The sequence below is a fragment of the Malus sylvestris genome, chromosome 6 (genome assembly GCF_916048215.2).
Source record: "Malus sylvestris chromosome 6, drMalSylv7.2, whole genome shotgun sequence".
Taxonomy (NCBI): Eukaryota; Viridiplantae; Streptophyta; class Magnoliopsida; order Rosales; family Rosaceae; genus Malus; species Malus sylvestris.
In genome coordinates this window covers 33,673,174-33,700,351 of record NC_062265.1, presented here as the reverse complement: position 1 = coordinate 33,700,351, position 27,178 = coordinate 33,673,174, and the positions used below count along the sequence as shown (strand labels likewise).

Sequence of the window (27,178 nt, the reverse complement as noted above, 5' to 3'; positions counted from 1 at the left end):
CTCACCATAACTTCCACTACTTCCATAGATTTTCCCGTTAAGGTTCCTATATTCCACGTTCCTAAACGCATTTTGCTCTCTTGAACTCTACCCTTCTGTCCTAGCTTCTTTACCCTCCCCCGTCTAATAGGATCAAAGTACTTCTTTTGTGTGTCCCGTGTAAAGTTGATAGGAGCATATGCTCCCAAACAACTTTGAGTGGAGTCGTTCGAAAAGAAGTTTCTACGGCCCCCTTGCTCATTTAACACTGCATCCGGGTGCCGATGGAGATACAGCGACCCTTGCTCACTTATCACTGTGCTCGGGCCACACAGCGCGCCACTTACGGGTGACGCCCTAGCTTTAGCGCGATTTTGTTCTGGATTCATTTTCATAAGGATTCGACGTGATCATGGAGTGCCGGCTGTCGACTACCTGACGCCCCCCCCCTCCTCCTTTATCCGGGCTTGGGACCGGCAATGTAAAATTACATAGGCGGAGTTAATTTTTCTTAATTCAGATGAATCCAAAAAATTTTAAAGCACTATGAATTAGATGAGATTATTTTATATGACAAAATAATAATACCGGTTATTCATTGAACTTAAATATGAATTTTTCTCACAGATGAATACAAAAAATATAAAAGCTCTCAAAACGAAAGTATTTTATTTGACAAACAATAATAGCAGTTATTCATTGAATACGAAAGAGAAAAAAATTGCGTTACTTTTTTTTTTTTTTTGTCGAAATACGTTACTAATTAGAAGTGATTCATTTTGTTGTAAAAAATAGAAATCATTGATCACTTTCAGTGAAATTCTGTAAAATACCAACTTTGGTAAACGAGTAAAAGCACTCGTACACAAAAACTCGGCGAAAATCCCGTTGCCGCCCGAACGCGGCAGTGGCAAACCCGTAAAACCAAGCCGAATCCAGCACTAATCTGGTAATTTCACCCCACTTCGCCTTCCCAAACGGGCAAAACCGCGCCTTTCCAAAAACAGAAGATAAAAACCGTCACTCTTGAGCGGAAAGCAATGAAACTCCGCCTCTCTCACTTCCATCACTAAACCCGAGAACTCACGTTCGGGTCCGGAAAACCCGAACCGATGGCTTTGCGGAGCGGCTTTCCGCTGCTGTTCCAGCAGTACAAGGCGCTGCTGAGGAAGAACCTCCTGATCTCGTGGCGGAGCAAAAGAGCCTCCTTTATCCAGCTCTTCGCCTCCTTCTTCTTCATCGTCCTCATCTTCTTCATCCAGGAGGGCCTCGAGGCTCGCAACAAGAAATCCGCCGACTTCCGGAGCGTCAGGGACCCCAAGCCTCTGGTTTCGCCGCCGATTCCGCCGTGCGAGCGCAAGTACTCTGTTGAAAAGCCGTGTTTCGATTTCGTGTGGAGCGGAAATGGGAGCGCGAGGATTAGTAGTATTGTCAGTGGGATTATGGCGAATAATCCGGGCCGGCCGATTAGGCCGTCGAAGGTATGCATGAGTTCGGATTGTTGCGTTGTGTTTGGTTACCAAGAAAGTTGAGGAAAATGCGGTTTGCTTTCTTTCTTTTCTTAGTAAACGTTTCTGCTCATAAGTGAATTTGTTAGATTTTTTTTAATTGGAAATTCATTGAAATTTTGATTGTAAAACCAAGTACTTGTTGAGAGTTGTCCCACATCGGTGAGGGACAAGGTTTGCTATGTGCTTATATGGTCTTGAGCTGCTCGCCTGCTCTTCATATTCCCAATTGGTTTTATGGTGGAACCCAATTTCATCAGTACTTTCTTAAGAAAGCGCTTCTACGACGAAAGACATATAATTTGTTTTCAGAATCACATTTGGTTCGTCATAAAGTGATTGTAGCCCTTCCAGAAGCCGTCTTAAGCCACACCGGCAATGTGATGGCATTTAGTTTACCTTTTGTTGCATAAATTTTGTTCAATTTATTCCGAAAACAGGAGGAATGCGTGGAACTTTTGTTCCACAAACTAAAGATGTGAGATTTCGAACTGTTCAGATTTGGTTGTTGACAAGTTCGACTAGTTAGATTTCATCGTTTTAGGCACCTCATAGTGAGGCAGTTTGATTTATGTTGTGGTCTGCGGGCTAAATTGATAGTGTTAGATTGTTCGTAATGAGGTGGTTTTACTTGTACAGGTCAAATCGTTTGGAACGAAAGAGGATGTAAATACATGGCTATTTAATAATCCTCTGCATTGCTCAGGAGCCTTGCATTTTGTGGAGAGAAACGCCACTGTGATCAGCTATGGCATACAGACCAATTCTACTCCTGTTAAAGCCCGGGGGCGATATGAAGATTCGACATTCAAGTTTCAAATACCGCTTCAGATTGCTGCTGAGCGTGAAATCGCTAGGTCTCTGATTGGAGGTACTATGTCTTGTTTCTCATATTCCTTTTCTGTTCGTTGAAAAAAGCTTCGCCTGCATTGTTACCATCATGACCTTAACATGCGTATAATGATATGTTCAGTTCCAAATTTTAGCTGGGATGTTTCACTCAAGGAATTCGCACACCCTAACCGGGAGGTTTCCATTGATTTGGCTCAACTATTACCACCCTTCTTTTTTGCTGCTGCCATGTTCAGTTTTGTGTTTCAAATGTCCTCTTTGATCACAGAGAAAGAACTAAAGCTTCGGCAGGTAATTTGGGTTTCTTCTTTTCCCTGCCGCGGAGTTCATTGTGTTTGTGTATGGCTAGTTTTGATTTCGTATATGCAAAATCAGGTTGTTATTCGTGTTTTTGTTCTTTTACTTTGCAGGTGATGACAATGATGGGCCTTTATGATACTGCATATTGGTTCTCATGGTTCACATGGGACGGAATTATGGTACTATTGTCATCACTTTTCACAGTTCTCTTCGGAATGCTGTTTCGATTTGATTTTTTCCTAAATAACAGTTTTGCAGTCGTATTCCTTGTCTTCTTCCTTTTCCAACTCAATATGGTAAGAATGTTTCAAGCAATTACTTCTTTTACTTTATTTCTACTATTTCCAATCTAGTAATCTCTGATCCACTTACTGCAATTTGTTGCCAGATTGGTTTTTCCTTTCTGCTGTCAACCTTCCTAAGGAACTCATCTTCATCCACAACTGTCGGTTTTGCGGTGTTTATTGTCGGCTCTATAACCCAGGCAAGACTTCCCTGATTCAAGATTTATAGATTGGGGTTTTTCTCGTAATACTAATAACATATTCCATTTTGTCTTGCAGATTGTTACAGCGTTTGGTTTTCCCTATGATTCAACAGACTTCAAGATGAAATATCGAATACTCTGGTCATTTTTCCCACCTAATCTTCTTGCCAGAGCTATAGTATTACTTGCTCAAGTAACAGCCAATCCACAAGATATTGGGATTAGCTGGAGTAGAAGGGCCAAATGCCCGGCAAATGACTATAGTGATTGTCTTATGACAATTGTAAGTAAACTCATTGATCCTAAAATTGAAAAAATTACCAAATATTTTATAAGTTCTTCGAATGTTTCATCCACCTTCCTGTTATTTCTAAAATTTTCATTTGAACTTTGACAGAATGGCATTTATAAATGGCTGGTGTCGACATTCTTCCTCTGGTTTATATTGGCTATCTACTTCGATAATATCATTCCGAATGTATCTGGTGTGAGAAAATCAGTGTTCTACTTTCTAAATCCCGGATACTGGACAGGGAAAGGTGGAAACAAATTGAAAGGTAAATACGACTGAAAGTTTGTGGTTGAGTTTCTCTTGTTGCATGGTAACTTAGCGGTGTTTCCTTTCTATTCATAGAGGGTGGCATATGTAGTTGCATCGGTTCAGCTCCACCAAAGGAGCATCTTACTCCAGACGATGAAGATGTCCTTGAAGAGGAGAACCTTGTCAAACAACAAACTAAGGAAGGCACAGTTGATCCGAACATTGCAGTTCAGATACGAGGTCTTGTAAAGACATATCCCGGTACCTTCAGTATTGGCTGTTGCAAGTACAGGAGAACTAAGCCTCACCATGCTGTCAAGGTAATCGTATCTGCCCCTTGGTTATCCTCCCTTGTTTTTTACCAAGTTATGTCTTATGAATTCTGTTGATGCACAAAATCCGGAGGATCTTGGACCAACGTAAATCCGGCCGTGAATCACACAAACGCACAAGAACACAAATATGTATCGTGGTTCACCCCAATGTTTGGGCTACGTCCACACTGATGTTGATTCCATTTCACTGTATGAATGTATGGATTACAATAGATCGGCAAGGGAGCTCTCTGTGGATGCAGCCCTTGCCATTTTGCTCTCTGTTTGGATGAGAGGGTATTGCCCTCTATTGTTGTGAGGGTTCTGAGATGTGAGACTCTCTGGTGAAGGTCAGGCTCTCTCTTAGTGAAGGTGAGACCTCTCTTATGAGGGTGAGGGAGAGTCCCTTTTATAGAATAAGGGCTCTCTCCCCTTTTACATTTGTCATGGGCTTAGGGATGATGCCCAAAGACGAGGCCCAAAGATGAGGCCCAATATATGGTACTAACAAATTCTATTTTTTTTTCCTGGTTGTGCCAGTTGCAGTATATATATTTCAGCCTTTCAGGTTTTTCGTAACGAAATAATATAGTAGCAACTGATTTATTTTGAATAACTTTCAGGGATTGTGGGTGAACTTTGCGAAGGATCAGTTATTTTGTCTACTTGGTCCGAATGGAGCCGGGAAAACCACTGCAATCAGTTGTTTAACTGGCATCACACCATTTACTGGAGGAGATGGTAATACTGTAGCGTCATTTTTCTTGAGTTCGTTGATTGAAAAATTTCTCACAAAGATGATCCCAATACGGAAATGTTGAAATAGTAAACTGCTTTGTTAACAGCTTTGATTTATGGAGATTCCGCCCGGAGCTCTGTTGGTATGGCAAATATTCGAAAAATCGTAGGATTTTGTCCGCAGGTGCTCTCTCTTTCTCTCTCGGTCTGTCTCATAAGTACATATGTTTATATAGGCATGTTGTCTTGGTCACCGTTGATCAAGAGCTTTTGTGGTCTACTATCAGTAAATCAAAAGGCGAAATCGGTTCTCACTGTTCTTTTTCAAGAAGACCATGTGTGTGGTAACCTGAAATTTTCAAAAACATACAAGTTACATAGTTTTTACCGCGTTGCAGCAACTCATTCGAAAACTTCGACTTAATTTTGTTTGTAAATTATCTCTATTGATAGTTTGATATTCTTTGGAATGCGTTGTCTGGGCAAGAGCACCTCCACCTTTTCGCTAGTATTAAAGGCCTCCCCTCAGCTTCAGTAAAATCAGTACGTGCTGCGCTAACTTGAATTTGGTTTTTCACATGAGGATTCTTCTGTTCTTTTTAAGATGAATGCTCATCGAGTGTAGGATGCTGAGAAGTTATTGGCAGAGGTGAGACTCACCGAGGCAGCAAAAGTCAGGGCTGGGAGTTACAGTGGAGGAATGAAACGTCGCCTGAGTTTTGCAGTAGCCCTTATTGGTGATCCGAAGTTGATTATCTTAGATGAACCGGTATGGAAATTTGTATTTCTCCCTTCATTAGTACATCTGCTATCTCTGTTTTTCTAATTTAGTTTATGATCTGTAGACAACTGGTATGGATCCGATAACAAGGAGGCATGTATGGGACGTCATAGAGGGGGCGAAAAGAGGCCGTGCAATTGTCCTAACCACTCACTCGATGGAAGAAGCTGACATTTTAGGTGACAGGATTGGAATAATGGCGAAGGGTAGGCTCCGTTGCATTGGAACTTCAATCAGGCTGAAGTCGAGGTTTGGAACTGGTTTTATCGCCAATGTGAGCTTCAGCGGAAGCACGAATGAACAAAGGCCTCCAAGCAGGGATGCAGTTGCTACATCTCACCATGAGGCTGTGAAGGAGTTCTTTAAATGCGTACGTTGGTTTTGAACTATTCGAACTTCTTTCATGCGTATAACACATTAGTTTCTAACCTGGGAAAAGTTTTATGCAGCATTTGGGTGTTGAACCAAAAGAAGAGAACAGGGAATTTCTGACCTTTGTTATTCCTCATGATAGAGAGGGGCTTCTGACGGTAAACATTTCATCGTCTGGCTAAAATTCTTTCATGCTACGTAGCATTAAAACCGTATACATGCAGAGCATTAAAAATTCTTTCATAACCTTTCAACAGAATTTTTTCGCGGAGCTCCAAAACAAAGACAGAGAATTTGGTATAGCGGACATCCAACTTGGGCTTACAACTCTCGAAGAAGTGTTCTTGAATATCGCAGGGCAGGCGGAGCTAGAAGCTGCCACGGCAGAGGGGAGGCTGGTCACTCTCACTTTAGCATCTGGTGACTCAGTTCAGGTAAACACAAAACAGTTCGCAATTCGATATGACATGCTTGCAATAAATTTATTTTTGCGCGATTCAACACGACTAGTACGTTACATACAACATAATCGTGCAGATACCGGTAGGAGCTAGGTTTGTGGGGATTCCAGGAACCGAGTCTGCAGAGCATCCAAGTGGTGTTATGGTTGAAGTATTCTGGCAGCAAGATGATTCAGGCGCCCTCTGCATTTCCGGCCACTCTCCGGAAACCCCAATACCTCCTAATGTTGAAATAACACCGTCACGCACAGACTCGGTCAGCCAGGGTCGGAGCCGGGGGCAGTCCCGACCAGTTCAGGGGATTGTGATTAACCCTGACCAAATTAGTACAAGACATTCTCGGTCGAACTTCTAGTCATAATTTTGCAGAACATTTATTTTTCACTTAAACAACAGTAGTAGATAGCCTTTAAAGGCAAAGATATAATTTTCGATACATTATGTTTAAATTAAAGTAAAATTATCGCTTGTATGAAAACATTAAATTGAATATAGTACTTTACTCTTTACATGCAACTCCTCAGGAAAAAATGCAGATAAAGATCGCTGAATTTTTCGTGTCATACTTGGAAAGAATCTATAATAAAAAATACTTGAAATTAACGAAAAACCTAACGCAAAACCAATCCCAGATGTTTTCCAAAACAAGAAATGGCATCTTGCGACTCACGAGATCGAAGAAATGGCATCTGCGTCCCCAAATGCTTTTCCAAAACAAGTGATTATCACACCTTTTTCTCCTCATATTTACTTTCTGCCTTTAAATTTAATAAATCAAATAAACGAACAATACTCCCCGTAGAATCGTTTAAGAAGTATACTCCTCGAGCAGCTCGAGAAATTCTAAATTATGTCTGTATAAAATCTTAATATCAAATAGATCCATAAAAACTTTAAATTCATTACAATATTGATTTTAATTTTTAAGTACGCTACAAATAATCAGGTTGTCCGGAAGGAAAAGGTGTGCAGAAATAATTTTTCTTTAGCAAAACTACTGGTACAATTATTAGAAAACAACGATTATATGCCCAAACGTATATTATAGCAACTGCATTAATGATCCAAAAAAAAAAAAAAAGCAACGGCATTGATACAGTGCCCTGAAATTAACAGTAGTTAAACCCAAAAAAGGGAAAAGTTTAACTGCTAGAACATATATACGGGGATTTTCTAGGTTGTGTATACAGTAAATATACTATACATACACAAAGATCCTCGTGAGATCCTTTGTCGTCATAACCCCGGGCTTCACAATTCACATCCTGTTCTTTCATCTGGTACACGTCATATATATATATATACACATACACATCGGATCATATGCTAAAATATTTATATATAGATCTCCAGAGTCATCTGGTATTTTTTTATATATATATACACACACATCGGATCATATACTAAAATATTTATATATAGATCTCCAGAGTCATCTGGTATTTTATATATATATATATATATATATATATATATATACACACATCGGATCATATACTAGAATATTTATATATAGATCTCAAGAGTCATGAAATATATAGATCTATCGACTGTAAAAGTTCATGTTTAAAGATAAAGCAATTAGAATCATAAAACATTTGGAATTTAAAGTATGTAAAGAATCAGTGGAACATCAGCAAGGTGAAACGGAAAGAGCGAGAGGTGTAGAGCTCCCTTCAATCCAAAAAAAGAGGCAGCGTACAGGTAATGCAGCTCCTGAGATATGCAAGCCACAACCCTATCATCCCTTCGGTCGATCCGATCTGATCTAACATAGGATAAATAGTACTGTGGGATCCATAGCTCAACAGCTCTATCCACCCAGCATAACCTTCTTTTGGACTTCAAGGAGCTCCAATCCTTAACCCTACCTACATATACATACATACATACATACATACATACATATAGTTAAATATAGCACCTTACTCATCACTGCTGAAAAACCCTAGATAGCAGCGTGTAATATCCAAAAACTCAGAAGAGCTTGCAAGGAAGAAGATTCAGATCAGACAAAAAAAAGCGAAAAACATTATATATAAACATATACAGCAGCAAGAAATCAAAACCCTAAACGAAAACATGTACTTCTCAGATCATCAGAGCCAAATCATGTAGTTTCATATCACATATGAAGTTAGATCCATGCATTGAACCTTCATCGATCAAAATCCCAGATGTTTTCCACTAACTTGCATCTATCTCAAAGATCCAAGGAACCACACAGAGAAAATTAAATAACTAAACCTACCCACATATATATATATATATATATATATATTCAACCGTATTTGTATTATATTAATATAAAGATTAATGATTAATAAGATGTGGCTAGCTACCAAACGTTCAAACCAAGCCTCTAAAATTCAAATAATGGACAGACAACGGGGACAACGGGGACGCGTGAAATATGAGGAAGGGCAACTTTTATATTAGGTTTAGAAAAAGAAGAAATAATAGTGAAGGACTGGAGGGATAGGGTCTCGGGAACCGGCCTCTGATTAGATTCCCTTCCCAGATATAATTAACACGAATCACGTACCTTGTTTGTCTTAAATAAGGAACGAGTGGATCACTTCGAGATGGCAGTTTATTTATTCAAGATTAAACTGACTCATAGAAATATTTTAATTTCTTTTTAATTACGATCGTGTAACTTATTAATGCAGTAATTTTGTTTTTAAGCGTATCTGTATTTTATATTAAGGGAAGAAGAGTTTGATAAAATCATACAATAAGCAGCCTAATTTGATACCGAATATGTTATCTACAAGATTCAAACTTTAAATATCTCGTTTTTAAGTAAAAATAAATATTACTAAATTATATTATAATATGACACCAACTGAATCCAAAATCTGTCACGTGAAAAACTACACGAAATTCGACCTTAACTTGAAAAGAAGAAGTTCGGGAAGCTGACCGACACGTGGCGGTGCTACGGGAAAATACAAAAAGTCTGAGGTGAAATGGGTGGTAGCTGTTAAGTTAGGAATTCCATTGTGATCAGACAAAAGCGACGTCGATGTGACGATACAGCTCAGCCTCGGGCCGGTGGGACCATCTGCTTTGTGCGCAAGTTATCCCTGCTTCGTGTATGCTTGTTAACGTGCGCCTCGTTAATCTGATTTTTGTCATACTATTCCGATTCCGCCTCGTTACAAGTGATCCGTCAGATGGCAACGTCCAAATGAATTATGGTGAGGGCTAATGTACACGAGCATAACCACAAAATCCACGGCCAGATCTCACTGTCCTGAATTAGGATTACCTTATCTATTTGTCATCTAGCTTTTATTTCTTTCATTTTTATTTTTTGACTCATTAACTAAAAGTTCGCTTGAATAAGTATTTAAAATGATTGAAAATGTTTTTGATGAAAAATATTTTTAGAATTAATTATTAGTAAAGATGCAAGTAAATCTTAAAAAAACACTTAAATTGCTTTCTGGAAGAAACACATAATTAGTGCTTCTTGCATAAAGCACTTTAAGTGCTTTTGAAACTAAAAAACATTTTATCTAAAAACGCTTTAAGTCATTTTAAAAACATATTCAAACGAGCCCTAAAATAGTTATTGTGATTGACATAACCTTATTCTAATCTATGAGATTTAAAATTGATAAAAATAATTCATGAGTTTGTCCTCAATTTTTGTCAAATCATTTTCGCTTATTACGTATTAAATTAATGATATTTGTATCGATCGTCATTAACAAACTTTTTTACTAGATGACCAAATGATTAATGATGGATAAATTTAGAAACTATTTATATTAATTTCAAATCTTAGATACTAAAATTGATCCTAACTAATAAGCCTTATTTTTTATTTTTTAATTCATAAACAAAAAGAATAAAATTTTAAAATATTAACGAACTGAGCCAGGCTAGAAGTAAGGAATGAAGAGACCACAGTCTAATCAAAATAATGGATTGGGCCGGAGTCAGATTTATATACATTCACCCAATTGCTATCTGCATTCGGCCTTGGGCCCATCTTTGGAATTGAACAATATGGCCTGTTGAAGAAGCCATCAGACCAAGGGTTAGCAACCCAAATAAAGAAAATCTTTAAACCTCTCGTTCTATTTTGTTTTTTATGCACTAAAGTTCGAATACCCTTCAACTGTCAAAGAAAGAAAACAAATTATCCCTCTTCCTGTAGTAATTGATGCATGTTAGCATAGTTAATTAGAATATCGCTCATATTTATTTTTTTTTCAAATTCATTAACTTCGAGCTAATTCAAATGTTGCGTAACAATGTGTTTGTTTCGTTGCACCGAAGTTTGATCTCCTCCGTATTATAGCTTTCAGAATATTAACTTTTCAAAGTTTGATTACCAAGCTAAAAACGCTCTTCTTGTTTGATTTTAAAGGCTTTAGATGTTTTCAAACTTCTCTTTTAATTAATTTCTTTATTTTCTAAAAAAAATGATCAAATTTAAAAAAAAATTCAAAAAATTCAAAGGAAAACTAACGAAAAGTTTTTAAAAACTTTAGTTATAATGAAAATGACAATATAAAGGTGTAAGTGAATAGTATCATGAGTGATTTTTTAAGGTAAAAATATCATTTTCGTTAAAAGTGAACAGTACCGAAAATGTTTTGTTAAGATTCTCAAAAATCAATACCAATATAATCGTATTGAATGAAAAATAAATTAAAATGTAAAAAATCATTAAAAAAAAAAAAAAACCCATTTGTTGGGTTGCAAAATTGGGTAATTTTGCACCAAAGAGGTACATAACGAACCGGGTTGGAGCCCAAACCATAAAACGAAAAGCACATTGATATAGGTACGCTACCAGTAGATTCCAGAAAGTACGCAGCACAAGTGTTCACATTTTATCACTCACTTCCTTCTTCGCTCGCCCGCTCCTCGTCAAAACCCTAGCGGATTGCTACAGAATCTCACAGAAGTCTCGCCATCCATGGGTACGCAACTCTAAATCCTAATCCTCTAATCTAATCATCTGTTTAGAAATCTCGGTTCTTGAAATTTCTCGAATTTTCGTGTCCTTTCTTTCTAATTTTTAATTTTTGGAGATTGTTTTTTTTCGGCGATTAAGCTCCGGTAGATCCAGGCGATTGTTTGGCGATTTTATGAGCTCTGATTTGAATCTTTTTTGCTTGTATTCTAGTTCGTCAGGAGTTTGGGAATTATTTTTTATCTGTTTCGATTCTCCTTATTTCTGGTAATTTGAGTGAAGGAGTTCAGGATAAAGTTTAGCGATCATGGCTCTTATTTGTGATGAATTATTCGAAATTAATGAGAACGTTTGGTGTTTTTTGTTTCTAAACCAAAATGGGGTGTTAGTATTTGACGTTGTGTTGAATTTTGAGATTTGATTATAATTACTTAATTGAATTCTGTGAATGGTAGATATCGAGGAGGAAATCCGATCGTTACAGCTTGATTCAGCAGGTAAATCTAAAAGAGAATTTGAATTATTTGTTTTGGTTAAGATAAATGATTATGATGGCTGTGCTATGGTAAGTTTTTAATTTCTGAGTCGATTATTTGGTTAAAATGTAGCAGAAGATAATGGGGTTGTTAATCCGGACGAAGCAAAGCCGGAAGTAGAGAATGATAATAAGATGGAGGAAGGTTGGTAGTATCGTCGATTACTTTATTATGTTATTATTTTGTTGAGTAGAGGTTTGGGTTGAGAGGGCATATTTTGATTGTGCTTTATTAACCTGTGATATGCTTACCACTAAATGCTCCTAGCTACTGCTTATAATGAGTAATACTACGAAGCCTAGAGTACCATTAAAATTGAAAATTTGGCAGGTACAAAATCACTTTCAGTTACTGGTTAGATATATCAAGAAAATGGTAGCATGATTGACGATGCTTGTTTAATTTTTCTATTGCTTTTGTTTACCCACTTCACATCTTGTTGGTTCAACTTATTTGACGCAATTAACTTGATATGTAGACTTAAATTTTATTCCTTTCTGTAATTTTCTACTTAGATTTTGTACGGGATCCTTTTGATGGGAAGTAGGGCATGTATTTTTAGATGCTTTTGCCTAGTAATTTGGCTTGATGGGAGATAGATATAGAAGACTAACTCTATTTTTCCCTCCAAATATTGTAACAATTTCAGATTCCAGGGAAGAGATTCATAAACAGTCTGATAAGTCAGTTGTAGTTGAGCATAAAGGTACTATTGAAGCTCAGTCCGTATTGGTTTTTGTCTATTATTATGTCTTTTGTTTTTTGTTTTTAAACAATAACTCTTACTACATCACACATAAGTTGCCGTGCCAAATTCTATTCCAATGTTCTTCTGGGAGATCAATGTTTGGCCTGAATTTGCAGGGAAGGAGAAGGAAACCCCGGATCCAGAAGAAGAACATGATGACATGGAATTAGATAAGAAGAGGCACTTGAATGTTGTTTTTATTGGCCATGTTGGTAAGTTAATTTTTATCACGATGTTTCTTTATCTATAAAATCTCGTTTTCGATTATTGTCCTGCCTTCATAACTTAGAACTATACACTTGCTGGTTGCCATTAATGTTCCATTTTGTTGTGAACCCAAACGGGGCTTCATATCGTGTCTTCTCTTGGTTGCAGATGCTGGAAAGTCCACAACAGGGGGCCAAATACTTTTTCTTAGTGGTCAGGTTGATGATCGTACAATCCAAAAATATGAAAAAGAAGCAAAGGACAAAAGTAGGGAAAGCTGGTGAGCATATCCTACCCCCTTGTCACCGAGATCCTAATCTTCCCTCAAAATATCAGTAACTTTTGACTTTAGCGGACACATGCAGATAACTAGTTAACAATTTCACAATCTAGTGAGGTTTGATAGGTTTTCACAACGTTAGAACATTTCTTTAGTGGTATCTCATAATGTTCTCTCATTCCTTCTCTTGGTTTTCTTAATGTGTTGTTCAGTTGAAATATTTTTTTTTAGTTCACAACTGCATTAACGCATCATCTGATGCAAAAATGGACCTTACTTATGCTGCATGAATTTTTGTGTTTTGATCACTGCCCATTGACTATGGTTATGTCATATCTGCTAGGTATATGGCTTATATTATGGACACCAATGAAGAAGAGAGAGTTAAGGTATGGTTTGATTGGTTTGAATACAAAGATGCTGCAATGTTATTGCCTATCTTTAAGTCATTGTCAAATGCTAACTAATTATGCTTACAACATCTAGTTTTGCCAAAAGAACAGCTTGTTGGGCTCTAATTGTTTTTTTGGGATATCTTATTGCAGGGTAAAACAGTTGAAGTTGGGCGGGCCCACTTTGAAACCGAGACATCAAGATTCACGATTTTGGATGCACCTGTAAGTTAATTTTTTTTCATGAATCACAAGACCTCACATTTTTTATTTTCTTGGACAATATGGTTTGGTTTGTTTTGGGTGATTATGAGTAGTACATGTTTGTTAACAGGGCCACAAAAGTTATGTTCCAAATATGATCAGTGGTGCATCTCAAGCTGATATAGGAGTACTGGTGAGTTACATCCGTGATGCTTAATTACTGCATCAATCCAGCAAAGGTAAATTTTGCATATTTAATAGCCTCTCGCTTTTCTCCTTCTCTTTCTGTTTAGGTAATTTCTGCTCGTAAAGGAGAATTTGAAACCGGGTATGAGAGGGGTGGGCAGACCCGTGAACACGTTCAACTTGCTAAGACATTGGGTGTGTCCAAGATGCTTGTTGTTGTAAATAAAATGGATGAACCCACTGTGAACTGGTCAAAAGAAAGGTACTTTACCCTCAGTTGGAGCGATATTTCGGATCTAACACCCTCCCTCTCTTGTATGTGCCCCTACTCCTATTGATTACTGATTAGTGATTTGTTATGCTTTTAATTTAATTATTTCTCCAGGTACGATGAAATTGTGACAAAAATGGTACCATTCCTTAAAGCATCAGGCTACAATGTGAAAAAAGGTACATGAATTATTTCTTTGAAAACTTATAGATATGTTATTTTATGGTTTTGGTATTTGGGAAGTCATATGTTAGTTTCTATTTTCTCTTTGTTTGGGTTAATGCCATCGACTTAGTAATTATGCTGGATTTCTGATTTAAGTTGTAATTTATACCTTCGGGGAATAGGTCAGAATCATTTTACTATTCTCAAACCATGATGACACTACGTTCGATAGAAGGATTGAAAAAAGGGACTAAAAACATCTCCAAAGGAGATGTCAAAATCCTAGGTGGAATGCCACTGTGCATATTTGACATCAAAAGTCTCTCCAACCGAAGTGTTATTTGCTAACTGGATTTGAAGACTTTGTGATTTGAAGTCAAATTTGACATCAATGTCAAATTTATTTTTAATTCATTTTAATGGCGGGTCCTTTATTCCACTAACATTTCAACCAATAAAAATTTTGTTTCAACATTCTTTTAATAATTACAACCATTTAAAACTCCATTTAAATAATAAAATAAAATTTGACAATTCGGTTGGAGAAGTACAAAATTTGACATAAGGCTTCAGATTGCCACATCAGCCATCGTTTGTAATTTGACATCTCCATTGGAGATGGTCTAACAGTCATGTTTTCCTTTGTTTGATATTATCAGAAGAATCAAGGAACAGTTGAATAGGCAACTCCTTTGGCCTGCAAAAGCTTACTCATATCTCTGAGAGATTGGAGAAAACAAAAATGGAACCTTTTATTTCAATGAAAATATGTATGATCAAGTCAGTACATTAAAATAGGGGTATAATTGAATCATGATTTTGTGCTTTTGTTTCTCTTGTTTGTGCATATGATGCCCTTTCTGTCACAGAAGTAAATGTTATGTTAGTGGATTTCTTCTTTCATTTTGATTTTTTTCTTTTCTATCTGAACTGATAATAATGGTAGTTTTGAGGCACTGTTTTTATTATGGTGTATTGACATAGGATGCCATTGGTTTCCACTTTGCCTTTGCAGATGTGCAATTCCTACCTATATCTGGCCTGATGGGAACAAATATGAAAACCAGATTGGATAAAAGTGTATGTTCGTGGTGGAATGGTCCCTGCCTTTTCGAAGCCCTTGATTCTATTGAAGTTCCTCTACGAGATCCTAAAGGTCCATTCAGGTACGTGGTCTGTTTTTTAACCTTGCCCTTGAACATCTTAAGTAAGCATCTGTATTGAATCTATCTTTTTTCTTTGAAGCAGTCTGATTGATGTACGTTTATATTTTTTTTCACTTGTTGAGGAGACATTTTCTGTACAAAATATTCTTTTCCCTTGAAAGGTACCAACGGTTACTAATTAGTGCACTCTGGTAGGAAGCATTATATTGTCAGTTTGTATGTGAGGAGTGGCTTGTACTCTAATTTCTTTACAATGTCAAGGTATTGTTTGAAAATGGAATTTCGGTCATTGGCACCTAGTGAAAATATACGGAGGGTGGATGATGAGGTGGGGATCATTGGCTCCCTAGAGATTTAGTAAACTGTCAGAGTAAACAGGAATTGGTGATTTATTGTTAAATGTATTCTCTTTAAATTTCTTTAATCCCCTGAATTCCTTTCTGTAGGATGCCTATCATAGACAAATTCAAGGACATGGGAACAGTTGTTATGGGCAAAGTGGAATCTGGGTCCGTGCGTGAAGGGGATTCATTGTTTGTCATGCCAAATAAGGTTCCTTCCTCTTCCTTTCAAATATTTTTTTCCTTTATAATTTTATCTTTTATCTATAAGGATTTTATACTAAAAATACAATTTAACACATTCGTTTGCAGGTCCCAGTGAAAGCTGTTGCTATATACATTGATGAAGATAGGGTGAAACGTGCGGGCCCAGGTGAAAATCTACGGGTTAGATTATCAGGCATTGATGATGAGGACATATTGTCGGGCTTTGTTGTGTCGAGTGTTGGTAAGTTCTATTTCACGGCGTTTCACTGGATTCTTTGTCCATTCTTAAGAGTTTTCAAGTATTTTATTCCTTAAAAGTAAAAAGTTGCATTGCTGCTGCATGTTCGTTTTTTCCCCTTTAAAGTTTGAAGCAATTATCTTTATTTGTTTACAGAAACTGTCATTATTTATTTTATTTCTTTATTTATCAGTGGGGGGTGGGGGGATCAAACTTGGAACGTCTCATGACATGGGAAAGAGAAGCACCACTAACTACTAGCTAGTTGGCTTTTATTAATTTTTAAGTGAAGAGATGTAAGAGAAGTGAGGACAAGAGGAGGGAAGATGGATGGAAATAAAAATAAGGAAAAAATTGAAAACTATTTGAAACTATTTTTGGTTCATTTTTGTTTCAAAAAATCAGGTATTGTATTATTTTATCTCTCCCTCCCTCTGTTGTCCTCAATGTTTATGTCATATATGTTTGCTCTTAATATACTTTTTTTTTTGTTAATGCAGCAAAGCCAATACCTGCCGTTACAGAATTTTTCGCCCAGTTGCAGATTCTTGAACTGCTTGACAATGTAGGAACTCTCTCTCTCTCTCTCTCTCTCTCTCTCTCATATGATCTTGGTTGGTGAACATGTGTGTATTTTATTTGAAGCCCTCCATATATTTCTTCTCATCAGGCAATTTTGACGGCTGGCTATAAAGCTGTCCTGCATATTCACTCAATTGTTGAAGAATGTGAGATTATTGAGCTTGTAAGTCAAATTGATCCGAAGACGAAGAAACCTATGAAAAAGCATATTCGTTTTGTCAAGAATGGTGCCATTGTTGTGTGCAAGATTCAGGTATGTATCGTCGTAATTTTGTAATTAACCCCCCCTAAAAAAAGAGAGGTGGTAAAAATTTTTGAACGTAATACAGTAGAGCAAATGATTTATGGACATCTATGTTACTCTTAGTTCACTTACCTTGGGCACATGTGCTCCTGCAGGTCAGCAACACGATATGCATTGAGAAGTTTGCGGACTTTCCACAACTTGGGAGGTTTACTCTTCGTACTGAAGGTACTAAATATCTTGCCTGGGCCCTTCTCTTTATACATCTAGGATGTTTCTGGCATGTTGTAGTAAAGGTTATTTCCACGTTCTGCAGGAAAAACTATTGCAGTTGGAAAAGTGATTGACCAACCATCAAATTACCGCAACAATTCAAGTGCTTAAAACAATTTTGGTCTGAAGGTAAGGCTTTTCGAATGCTATTTTCCCGCATACGTTGTCTCTCTTCCAAATTTTATAATTGTGTTTGCATCTAACTGCCCATATATTAACAGATTTTGCTACCAGCTGCTTTTGCATTTGCATCCAACACTTACTCAGTTCTTCTGTATTTTGGAATATTTCCGATCCCATGATAACCTAATGCTTGTTGATTGGTAAAGCTGGGTGAGTAGGACGGACTGCGCGGCAGCTTGATGGGTTTGAAGTCAGCGCAGCATTACCTACAACTCAAATTGTATGGACTCTGATACCGGGTTAATATAGTTCGTAGATTTACGCAGTCATATAGTGCTCTGGAGTGAGCTCTTGCAGGGTACGGCGACATTTTTTTAATTCGAAGGGTGTAAAGTAGTAGTATTGAATCGAGCCTCCCATTACTGGGTTAATAGATCTCGATGAAATTTCTGATTGATCAGTGGATTTTATTTCTTCTTTGTACCAACTCCGTAAGATCAGTCGATTTCGTTAGGTTTAAATCAAGTGAAGTCGGAGAGCCGTCTCCTATGGTGTGGAACATCGTTGGATTTCGGGGAAGAAATGGTGGGAGTGGACATTAATTTAAGCTACGTCATGGACGACTCCTATCTTGTAGCATCTTCGTGAGCGTAGATGCACCGGATCAAGGCGTATGTTGAGAGCCCTCGCGAAAGCGCGATGTTTTTGGTTTTTTTGATCTCACCCGACGCACCGCGAGGGTTGTCATAATCAGGTAGCTCGGCGCTAGTTTTTATCTAAATCATTTTCCGAGTGGTTTAGGATAGTGAATTATTGAAGTGGGTTTTTGGTTGGGAACCGGATCCAAATAAATTTGTAGCCGTTGGGTCAAAATTTTACAGTCTGGATCTTTTGACTGGGAGGCTCGATTTATTTGGGTCCGGAAGGGATACGGTTCATTTAGATGCTTGGACAAAGTAGAAGAAGGTTCTCTTATGACTAGCACTGCGCACTACCCATGATGGGTTGAATGGGCGAGGTCGGCTATTGGATTTTGCGTCATTTGCTTCACGACATAACTTGTCGTACACGACATAACTTGTCGTACACGACGACAGAGGGACTAAGTGTTTTCCACTCTATTCTTTCTTCTTGGGGTTGTGAAAGAGGATAACTGACACGCACTCGGATCTATAGAAATCTTACGTCTTGGTCTTAAGAGATAGAGGGAAAATATCTGAGAAAATGAGAGACGAAGATTGGTTAAAAGAAAGATGCAAGAGAGTCAAGAATTTGAGGTTTTGAGGTGTTAGTCGATTTCCTCCCCTGAATTTGTCATTAACGTCCATTTTTCTTCTTGAATTTTAATTTTAGTCAATTATCATCATGAACTCTTATAGTTAAGACAATTTTTCTTTTGCCGATGTATTTACGAATTTTTCCACTATGTCTGGTCACGTGGATATTACATTTTTTGTATATGGAATCCTACGTAAACTGAAGACTAAAAATAACTTGAAATTTATTTATTTTTTTTCCATTTCTCAAGATTTTGTTTAATTCGTTCTCTTTACTCACAAAGCTTCATTCATCTCTTCTCCTTTGAGAAGAAGAACGATATTCATTAATAATGAGGGAATACATACAATGCTAAGAATAGGGTTGCACGTTAAGGGCCTCAATAAAAACTTTGTCGCGGATTTCAACTCAGTCAAAGGGAAAAAAAGCATTTTGCACCAAATTACAAGATGGAGTTGCTATATCTGGCGGTTCTTCAAACCACATCAAAGGTTTGGTTATTGTCAAGCTATATCTTGCCTTGCGTCCACACTTATGTTTATTTTTATCTTTTGAATTGATTGAATAAGAAGACTAAAATAGTATCTGATATGATTTAAGGGAAGTGTTATTGTCATTTCAAAAATCTCATTCTACACTCCTCACAAGTGTATTTTTCTTTCCAAATATAGAAAGTTTGGAGTATAGAATGAGATTTTTGGAATGTCAATAACAATTCCCTAATATAATTTTCATCATGTCATTTGTGGCTAAATCCACGGAGAAAACCAAGTATCATTATACATACATATATCTATATATATACATGTTCACCTCCAATGCTTCAGTAGTTCTAAGCATTCTCTCAGTGACTACTTCATTTCCGAGAGAGAGAGAGAGAGAGAGAGAGAGAGAGAGAGAGAGAGAGATGGAAGATGAAATATTTCCTATGATGGGAGGAGATGGCCCAAACAGCTACGCCAAAAATTCTAATATACAGGTATGCCTCCGGGCAGTCTCCGGCGAATCGAGTCATGCTAACAATTAACATGCTAGCTACGAATTATTAATTTCTCATGTGTTTAAGTATCGATCATCAAACACTAGCTTTTCGTTTGACTGTTGTGTTTTCTCAACCATTCGGATCATGCATAAATACTTTACAAGACACGTACATAACTTAATGAAGTGAACATGTATGTATGAAAATCTGAGCTTAGCCAAGTTTGTTAGGGTTTGTGCTCCTAATCTGCACCAAAGTTCGAATTCTCTTCTCAATAGTTTAGATCAATGGAGTACAGAATGTTTCTTCAAAACTTATGTTGACTATTAAGAAACTAACTATTGTGTTAATTATCAATTTCTTGTAGAGAAAGGCAGCTGATGTTATAACGTCCGGAAGATTGGTTCCAGCAATATTCGAAAACCTCGACATTGAAAATCCGCAGCAGTCTTCCATTTCAACTTCATTCCGGATAGCCGATTTGGGGTGTTCGGTTGGACCCAACACATTCATTCAAGTCCAGAACATAGTTGATGCAGTAGCTCAAAAATATCAGCACACAAGAATTCAAGTACCAGAATTTCATTTATACTTCAGTGACCTTGTTTCGAATGATTTCAACTATCTTTTCGCCACTCTCCCCCGAGACAGGCAGTATTTTGTGGCGGGTGTCCCGGGCTCTTTCCATGGAAGGCTCTTCCCTAAAGCCTCCCTTAATTTTGTCTACTCGGCGTATGCTCTTCATTGGCTTTCCAAGCTTCCTCAAGAACTACGTGACCCGAAATCGCCTGCATTTAACAAGAAGAAGATTTCGTATGGCAGTGCGCCTTATGAAGTTGGCCATGCATATTCAGTTCAATATGCCAAGGACATTGAGGCATTTTTTAGCGCTCGAGAGCAAGAGCTTGTCCCCGGAGGATTGATGGTGCTTCTGATTCCGGGGCGTCCCAATTCTACGCTTCCGGCGGAGAGTTCTCCTGCCCCGGTTTTTGAATCTTTGGAGTCTACTCTTTCTGACATGGCGAATGAGGTAACATTTTAATAAGAGAATTATATTAGTACTTTAAAAAAGGTGATCTTGCATTCTTTTTCCCTTTGTTTTTTGGTAATGCTATAGGGAGACTAATTTTGTAAATAAAATTTATAAATTAAATGATGTCACTCATAAGAAATAAACACGTTAATCAACACTTAAGTAATAATTCAATCACCAACTTCAATATCATTATAAATTTAGTCTTCTTAGCATTATCTTTTTTTTTTTTTTTACATGTGATCATTTGGACACACAAAATTGATACTATTATTGACACTCTCTTATACAAGTGAGTTGCATGTGGGTCTCACTTTTAGACTTTGCCATCAAGTATATTAGTTTTGTTTTGAGTTGTACGTGGGACTCACTTGTATTAGATTGTGTCATTAAATATATCAGTTTTGTGTATTCAAATAGTTTTATTGTTTTTTTCATTACAAAAGAGTGCAAAATGATTTTTTTTGTAAAAACTCTAATAACAGTTTGTTAATTATGTGTCCACTATCAAAAGAATAATATTAGCACCCCCTACTTAGCATCTCTAAGATGCTGTAAAACAACCAAAACACCATTATAGTAAAATGAACGGTCACTTTTTAAATTTACAGAGTAATTATCTGTATTTTTTTTAATTTTAATTAAATTGTTATATAACATATAAATAAATATCTATTTATACTTTGAAAAAATACATATTGTGTTGGAATACATAAATTGCAAAATAGAATGACATATAGATTAAAAGTATTATAACATATTGAAAACAGAGGGAACAAGCATAGAATAAGTGCTCATTCAAGTATTGAACAAATCTCGTACAATATATTGAAAAATAAAGTACAAAATGAAAGTAATTTATTTTCTGTCTAAGTTAGAGTCGCGACCTAGGCGGACTAAGCAGGTGCCTAGGTAGGTATGGGCGCCATTTCTTAATTTTCAAACAACTAGGGATTAATCGGAGCCGTGGCCAAGCGTCTAATCCTAGGTAGGGTTTTTAGAACAGTGGCAATTATTCATCAACTAAATATTAATAAAAATAAAACTCAAGGGGTGGACCCTTGAGCAAAGAAAAAATGAAGAGAGAGAAGGTTTTTTAGAAAATGAGTAGGCTGAGTTTGAATTGTTAATATAAATATTCAAAGTTTGTTAAAATAGAGAGTGATGTTGGTGATAAAAAGTTAAACATAGTAGCTAAAATAGTTTTTTTTTTGTACACTATTCACTTGCTAGTTTAACAAAAATTTTGTTAAGTTTTTTTTAACACTGTTCACTTGCTAGCTTAACAAAAATTTAGAATTTCTCATGAAGATGGTGACGCAACATGAAGTGATAAAAAGGTTACCAGCGTAATCCCTTATAGAACAAAGTCTAGAGTCCACCAGAAAGTTGAGAAAATTCCAAATGATAATTTGATAATTGATTGAAAGATGAAAGATGCTTACAAATGAGAAGCCAAATGGCTTAAATAAACAAATTACAACCCCCTGGGGCATCTCAAAAGACTTAGGTAATTAAGACGAAAACTAGAAGACAGATAATAAAGCCCTTGGAATCCCAAAAGACAAATAATAAAAAGTTCCATTTATTAGTAAACTGTTGTTGTTGACAAGTTTCTACAAAACTGCTTTTGTAGTTGAATTGAACACCACTTCTATGACCGCGTCACAGTCCCAATTCTAACACCATAATATTTGTTGTTGCCTTTTATGTCGCCATATCGAATGAATCCAATATTTTCCAACTTTAATTCTTCTTTTTCAAAATTTGAAACATTTTATTTTCTTTTTCTTTCTTTGTTGGAAGTGACCCGTATCTGTCATGGTTACTCATTGTCATTTATGAACTTTCAGTTTGGTTTTTAACTCTTTCCAAACTTATCATTTTTTTGTCTCATAGCTAGTATTCTCAACTTGAATGGACGAAGGTAACCTACTTTGACAGAAAAATTACAATAGAGGCAAATTTTAATGTTTTAAAAGATTGCGGGGCATGCCAAATTGAAATGGAGAGGGCAAATCGAAAAAATACACTAAGTTCATCGGGGGCATTGCTAATATTGTATTTATAACGGTCTATTTGGTGATAAAAAAATTTGTGCAGGGGTTAATATGTGAAGATAAATTTGAGTCATTCAACTTGCCCATCTACTGCCCATCCGTGGAGGAGCTGCGAACCCTAATAGAGGAAAATGGTTGCTTTGATATACTGAAGCTGGAGCTCCAACCTCCGATGTCTATCAGCTTGCCTAGCGTGCAAGAATGTAGAGCTGGGATGGAGACCCTTCTCCAAAAACACTTCGGGGACGAAGCTAATATAGAACCGCTTTTTGATCGGTACTCGAAAAAAACTACTGCTGGAAATGTTGCTGAAGATGGCATGGCTGTTGGATTCTTCGTCCTTCTCAAGCGCAGATATCTTTGATTGCGTAAAATGTGCATGCTTATAGTTATAACCTGCTTAATTGGATAGGAAGTAAAAATTGACGACTCTTTTTCCATTCAAGGTGTGGATGGTTGCATGAAAACAAAAGAAGTAATGCTAGGTAGATCAATTGTTTAGTTTAAATTTGTAAACTATATGATTTGCCCATAATAGAAAATAAGCATGTTCATCAACACTTATAATTAGAAAAATATTTTAAAATGCTAGGTATTCAAGCGGGTATTTTACGTGTCATAATATAAGTAGAGAGAAACATAAAACAAAAATATCATTTTCTTTATTTGTATAAAGACGTGAAGTACCGCTTAAAAAATCTCTCCCATATTTGTTGGTATGACGATTGGACACCTAGGTGTATACGAAACTAGAAATGAGACACAAATGAGACACGTAATTGGGGACAGCAGACCCCTGGCCATGTTGTGGGTGGGGTGGTTAGCGCTTAGTAATTAACCTTCCGTGAATAAAAATATAATTTCAAAGTCATTAAATGTCTTGCTTTTTGTGTAAAAAAAAAACTAATGAAAATGGCTTAAAAAACTTTGAGTTTAACAATAAGGATAAAATAAAAGGTAAAGTGAATAATACTATGATTGACTTTTTAGTGTAAAAATGTGATTTTTCGTTAAAATAAACAGTATCAGAAGCTTTTTGTTAAAGTTAAAAAAAAAAAACTTGAACTTGACATTTAATAAAATAAAAATGTCCAAATTTAAAAGTTAGCGCATAAATTATTAGCATTTTTTATGAGGTCTCTTTTTCTTAATTGTACTGTATAAAATAATTAATAATATAACTCTAATTTTTTAAATACGTAGTCCTCAAAAGATCGGGGATATATTTGACTTTGATGAAGCTTTGAAAAGTTATATTATTTCTGAGATAAATAAATTAGAAAGTAACAAAGAGATGGGAGAGGAAGTGCCTCACAACTAATGCAAGTACTATTTTTCATGATGAGTTCTGCTAGTGCTCAGCCTTGTTTCATAGAGGAATTACTTTTCTCGATTGATTTTGTGGCAGCTTCGTCTTGCGTAATCGATTTCATGGCAGATTCACTTTGCTTGGCTTGTGGTAGATGCTGATCGCAATTGAGGCGGCTTTGGGCGTGGACGGTCTTGATAGGAGTATGGCGTTTCAGTTGCGGGTTGCGTTGGGTCACTCTCTCGCTTTGTCGACGAGATATTTTATGTTTGATTTGTCGTTTGGTTTGATTTATTGTGTGATGGTTCTGGATCCGGTTCATAAAGCTTAGGTTTTGGGAGCTTATCTATCTTGTTAGTTAGGTGTAGATCTCTTGTTGACGTTGGATTAATAAGCTTGGAATTTGATTCCTGGGATGTTCCTCATCAATTAATTAATGAAATTCTCACTAAATAAAAAAAAGAGTTTTCTAATATTTCATGGATTTTAAGTTGATTTTGCTTTATTTAATTAAATATTTTAAACCTTTGGATCTAATTTATTATAATCCTGTGACTAATATGCATTTGGTCCTTACATGTCCTCAAAATGACGATCTTAAGAGAACACAAATGTATTCTTCATTACATGTTGTATTCCCCACAAATATATCCTGTCCAACTAATAATAGAGATAAAAATAAAGGTTTGACAGCTACATGCTTTAATTCTCTCTTACTCTTACAGATTTAAAAGAGAACACAGTGCAACACTTGGTCACAAATCCAAACAGTAATCTAGAATTAATTCAAGCTTAAGGAGGGGTAAAGTTTTTGTTATTCCCTTCTTGTTTCTTGTGTTACGAGGAGTAGGGTTTTTGTCATCCATAATTAGATGTAACTTTTTTTTCTTCATATTAATAAATTTATCTCGTACCATCAATATTTAGAAGAAAAAAAATATACGTGGAGATAAATCAAAACATACTTGAGCACATAATGACAAAGAAACCTAAATCTTAATAGTAACTTAGAACTCTCTAATTCGACAAACTCTAAATAATTTATCCAACATATATATATATATATATATAATAACTTAGAAATCCCTAATTCAACAAACTCTAAATAATTTATCCAACAAATATATATATATATATAGGGATGTGATGTTCACACACTATTTTTTACTTTTCATACACCCTTATAATTTTCGGTCATCGAATAAGATGCAACAACAACAACAACAACAAAGCCTTTTCCCACTAAGTGGGGTCGGCTATATGAATCCTAGAACGCCATTGCGCTCGGTTTTGTGTCATGTCATCCGTTAGATCCAAGTACTCTAAGTCTTTTCTTAGAGTCTCTTCCAAAGTTTTCCTAGGTCTTCCTCTACCCCTTCGGCCCTGAACCTCTGTCCCGTAGTCACATCTTCGAACCGGAGCGTCAGTCGGCCTTCTTTGCACATGTCCAAATCACCGGAGCCGATTTTCTCTCATCTTTCCTACAATTTCGGCTACTCCTACTTTACCTCGGATATCCTCATTCCCAATCTTATCATTTCTCGTGTGCCCACACATCCCACGAAGCATCCTCATCTCCGCTACACCCATTTTGTGTACGTGTTGATGCTTCACCGCCCAACATTCTGTGCCATACAACATCGCTGGTCTTATTGCCGTCCTATAAAATTTTCCCTTGAGCTTCAGTGGCCTACGACGGTCACACAACACGCCGGATGCGCTCTTACACTTCATCCATCCAGCTCGTATTCTATGGTTGAGATTTCCATCTAATTCTCCGTTCTCTTGCAAGATAGATCCTAGGTAGCGAAAACGGTCGCTTTTTGTGATCTTCGCTAGATTGCTCCGGTCATTAGTGTGGATAAGTATATAAATGGATAGAGATAGGAAAGCAAACACAAGATGTACGTGGTTCACCCAGATTGGCTACGTCCACGGAATAGAAGAGTTCTCATTAATTGTGAAGGGTTTACACAAGTACATAGGTTCAAGCTCTCCTTTAGTGAGTACAAGTGAATGATTTAGTACAAATGACATTAGGAAATATTGTGGGAGAATGATCTCGTAATCACGAAACTTCTAAGTATCGGAGTGTGGTGTCGTCTTGACTTGCCTTATCTGTCTCATAGGTAGATGTGGCATCTTCTCTGGAAGTACTTTTCCTCCATCTAGGGGTGGTATCTTTAACTGGTGGAGATGCACAAGGTAATGTATCAATTTCACTTGAAGCTTACTTGTAGTTTCAGGCTTGGTCAAGCGCGATACAAACCATGTAGTAGGAGTCCCCCAAGTCGCCGAGCTAGGGGGTCTGCTGAAAGAGGTGACAGACAAGGTAAGCAATCAGAGCTCCGACTGATTGTTCACCTTCTCCCCATCTTGCAACAGCATGAAGGATAAAGAGAAGAAAAATGAGAAGAGATGATATGAGATACTTTTGCTTTTGAAGAAGTAACTTTCCACAGGCTTATTCTTGAACTGAGCTGGAGGGTTTTCTGGTTTCCTCCAGAGTATAAGGCCGACTGAAGAATTTGAGGGTCAAAACAAGTCCATCAAATCTAGAGTACGTTCCACCCTGATGATATGGGATACTTTTGCTTTTGACAGAGTAATGGATGTATCGGCACGTGTGCTGTTACGCTTGTCTCCACATGCTTCCTTGTATCCTTCGCACTTGCCCTATCTGTTCCTCAAGCAGATGCGGAATCTTCCCTGGAAACATAAGATGTTGAAGATGAGTACTCGAGAGCAATGCCAGGTAAGTAATCAGGTAAGAGGTTCCAGGCAGTCAGTTCCTGGCTGGAAGCTTGATTCCAAGTGCTGACTGATTGCTCTCTTTCTCCTTGTCTTGCAGGTAAAAACAAGGCCAAAGGAAAAGACAGGGAAAAAGCATGATATGAGATACTCTTGCTTTTAACCCTGATGATATGAGATATTCTTGCTCTAGTATAGCTTGTTTGCAGAGGTATTATCGGGGGGAAAGAAAGCTGAATATTTCGAAAGGCTTCGTTGGGAGTGCCCTCTCAGATATGATGAAGGGTTGAGCATTTTTGCAGGTCTGCTTGTCCGTTGGGGATGGAGGTCGAC

The 27,178-nt window shown here is 37.0% G+C and overlaps 3 protein-coding genes across 9 annotated transcripts; all 3 read left to right on the top strand.

Annotated features, from left to right (window-relative positions):
• The first annotated feature begins 964 nt into the window (after positions 1-964).
• LOC126625811 (ABC transporter A family member 2-like) lies at positions 965-6,849 on the top strand. The gene is made up of 16 exons (XM_050294898.1): positions 965-1,460; positions 2,127-2,358; positions 2,461-2,630; positions 2,750-2,935; positions 3,028-3,123; positions 3,203-3,409; positions 3,524-3,683; positions 3,761-3,987; positions 4,605-4,722; positions 4,827-4,903; positions 5,173-5,262; positions 5,345-5,488; positions 5,565-5,870; positions 5,950-6,030; positions 6,130-6,306; positions 6,410-6,849. Exons 1-16 carry the CDS (start codon positions 1,092-1,094, stop codon positions 6,686-6,688), a joined length of 2,919 nt encoding a protein of 972 aa, XP_050150855.1. The 5' UTR covers positions 965-1,091; the 3' UTR covers positions 6,689-6,849.
• A 4,263-nt stretch (positions 6,850-11,112) lies between these two features.
• Positions 11,113-17,889, top strand: LOC126625815 (uncharacterized). 6 transcript variants are annotated; one of them, XM_050294905.1, is made up of 19 exons: positions 11,113-11,276; positions 11,725-11,766; positions 11,881-11,949; positions 12,455-12,511; positions 12,670-12,765; positions 12,929-13,040; positions 13,384-13,429; positions 13,586-13,657; positions 13,767-13,829; positions 13,930-14,084; positions 14,208-14,272; positions 15,274-15,424; positions 15,871-15,976; positions 16,078-16,213; positions 16,711-16,775; positions 16,881-17,045; positions 17,192-17,264; positions 17,353-17,438; positions 17,531-17,889. In XM_050294905.1, exons 1-18 carry the CDS (start codon positions 11,273-11,275, stop codon positions 17,418-17,420), a joined length of 1,545 nt encoding a protein of 514 aa, XP_050150862.1. In that variant the 5' UTR covers positions 11,113-11,272; the 3' UTR covers positions 17,421-17,438; positions 17,531-17,889. The 6 variants fall into 6 exon arrangements, with proteins under 6 accessions (XP_050150862.1, XP_050150861.1, XP_050150860.1 ...); XM_050294904.1 differs by having other exon boundaries at positions 11,878-11,949; positions 17,639-17,889; XM_050294903.1 differs by having other exon boundaries at positions 11,878-11,949.
• Positions 17,890-19,023: 1,134 nt separating this feature from the next.
• On the top strand, positions 19,024-23,345 carry LOC126625818 (loganic acid O-methyltransferase-like). 2 transcript variants are annotated; one of them, XM_050294911.1, is made up of 3 exons: positions 19,024-19,201; positions 20,060-20,722; positions 22,829-23,345. In XM_050294911.1, the coding sequence occupies exons 1-3, from the start codon at positions 19,160-19,162 to the stop codon at positions 23,147-23,149; spliced, it is 1,026 nt and encodes a 341-aa protein (XP_050150868.1). In that variant the 5' UTR covers positions 19,024-19,159; the 3' UTR covers positions 23,150-23,345. The 2 variants fall into 2 exon arrangements, with proteins under 2 accessions (XP_050150868.1, XP_050150867.1); XM_050294910.1 differs by lacking the exon at positions 19,024-19,201 and adding an exon at positions 19,210-19,689.
• Positions 23,346-27,178: the final 3,833 nt, after the last annotated feature.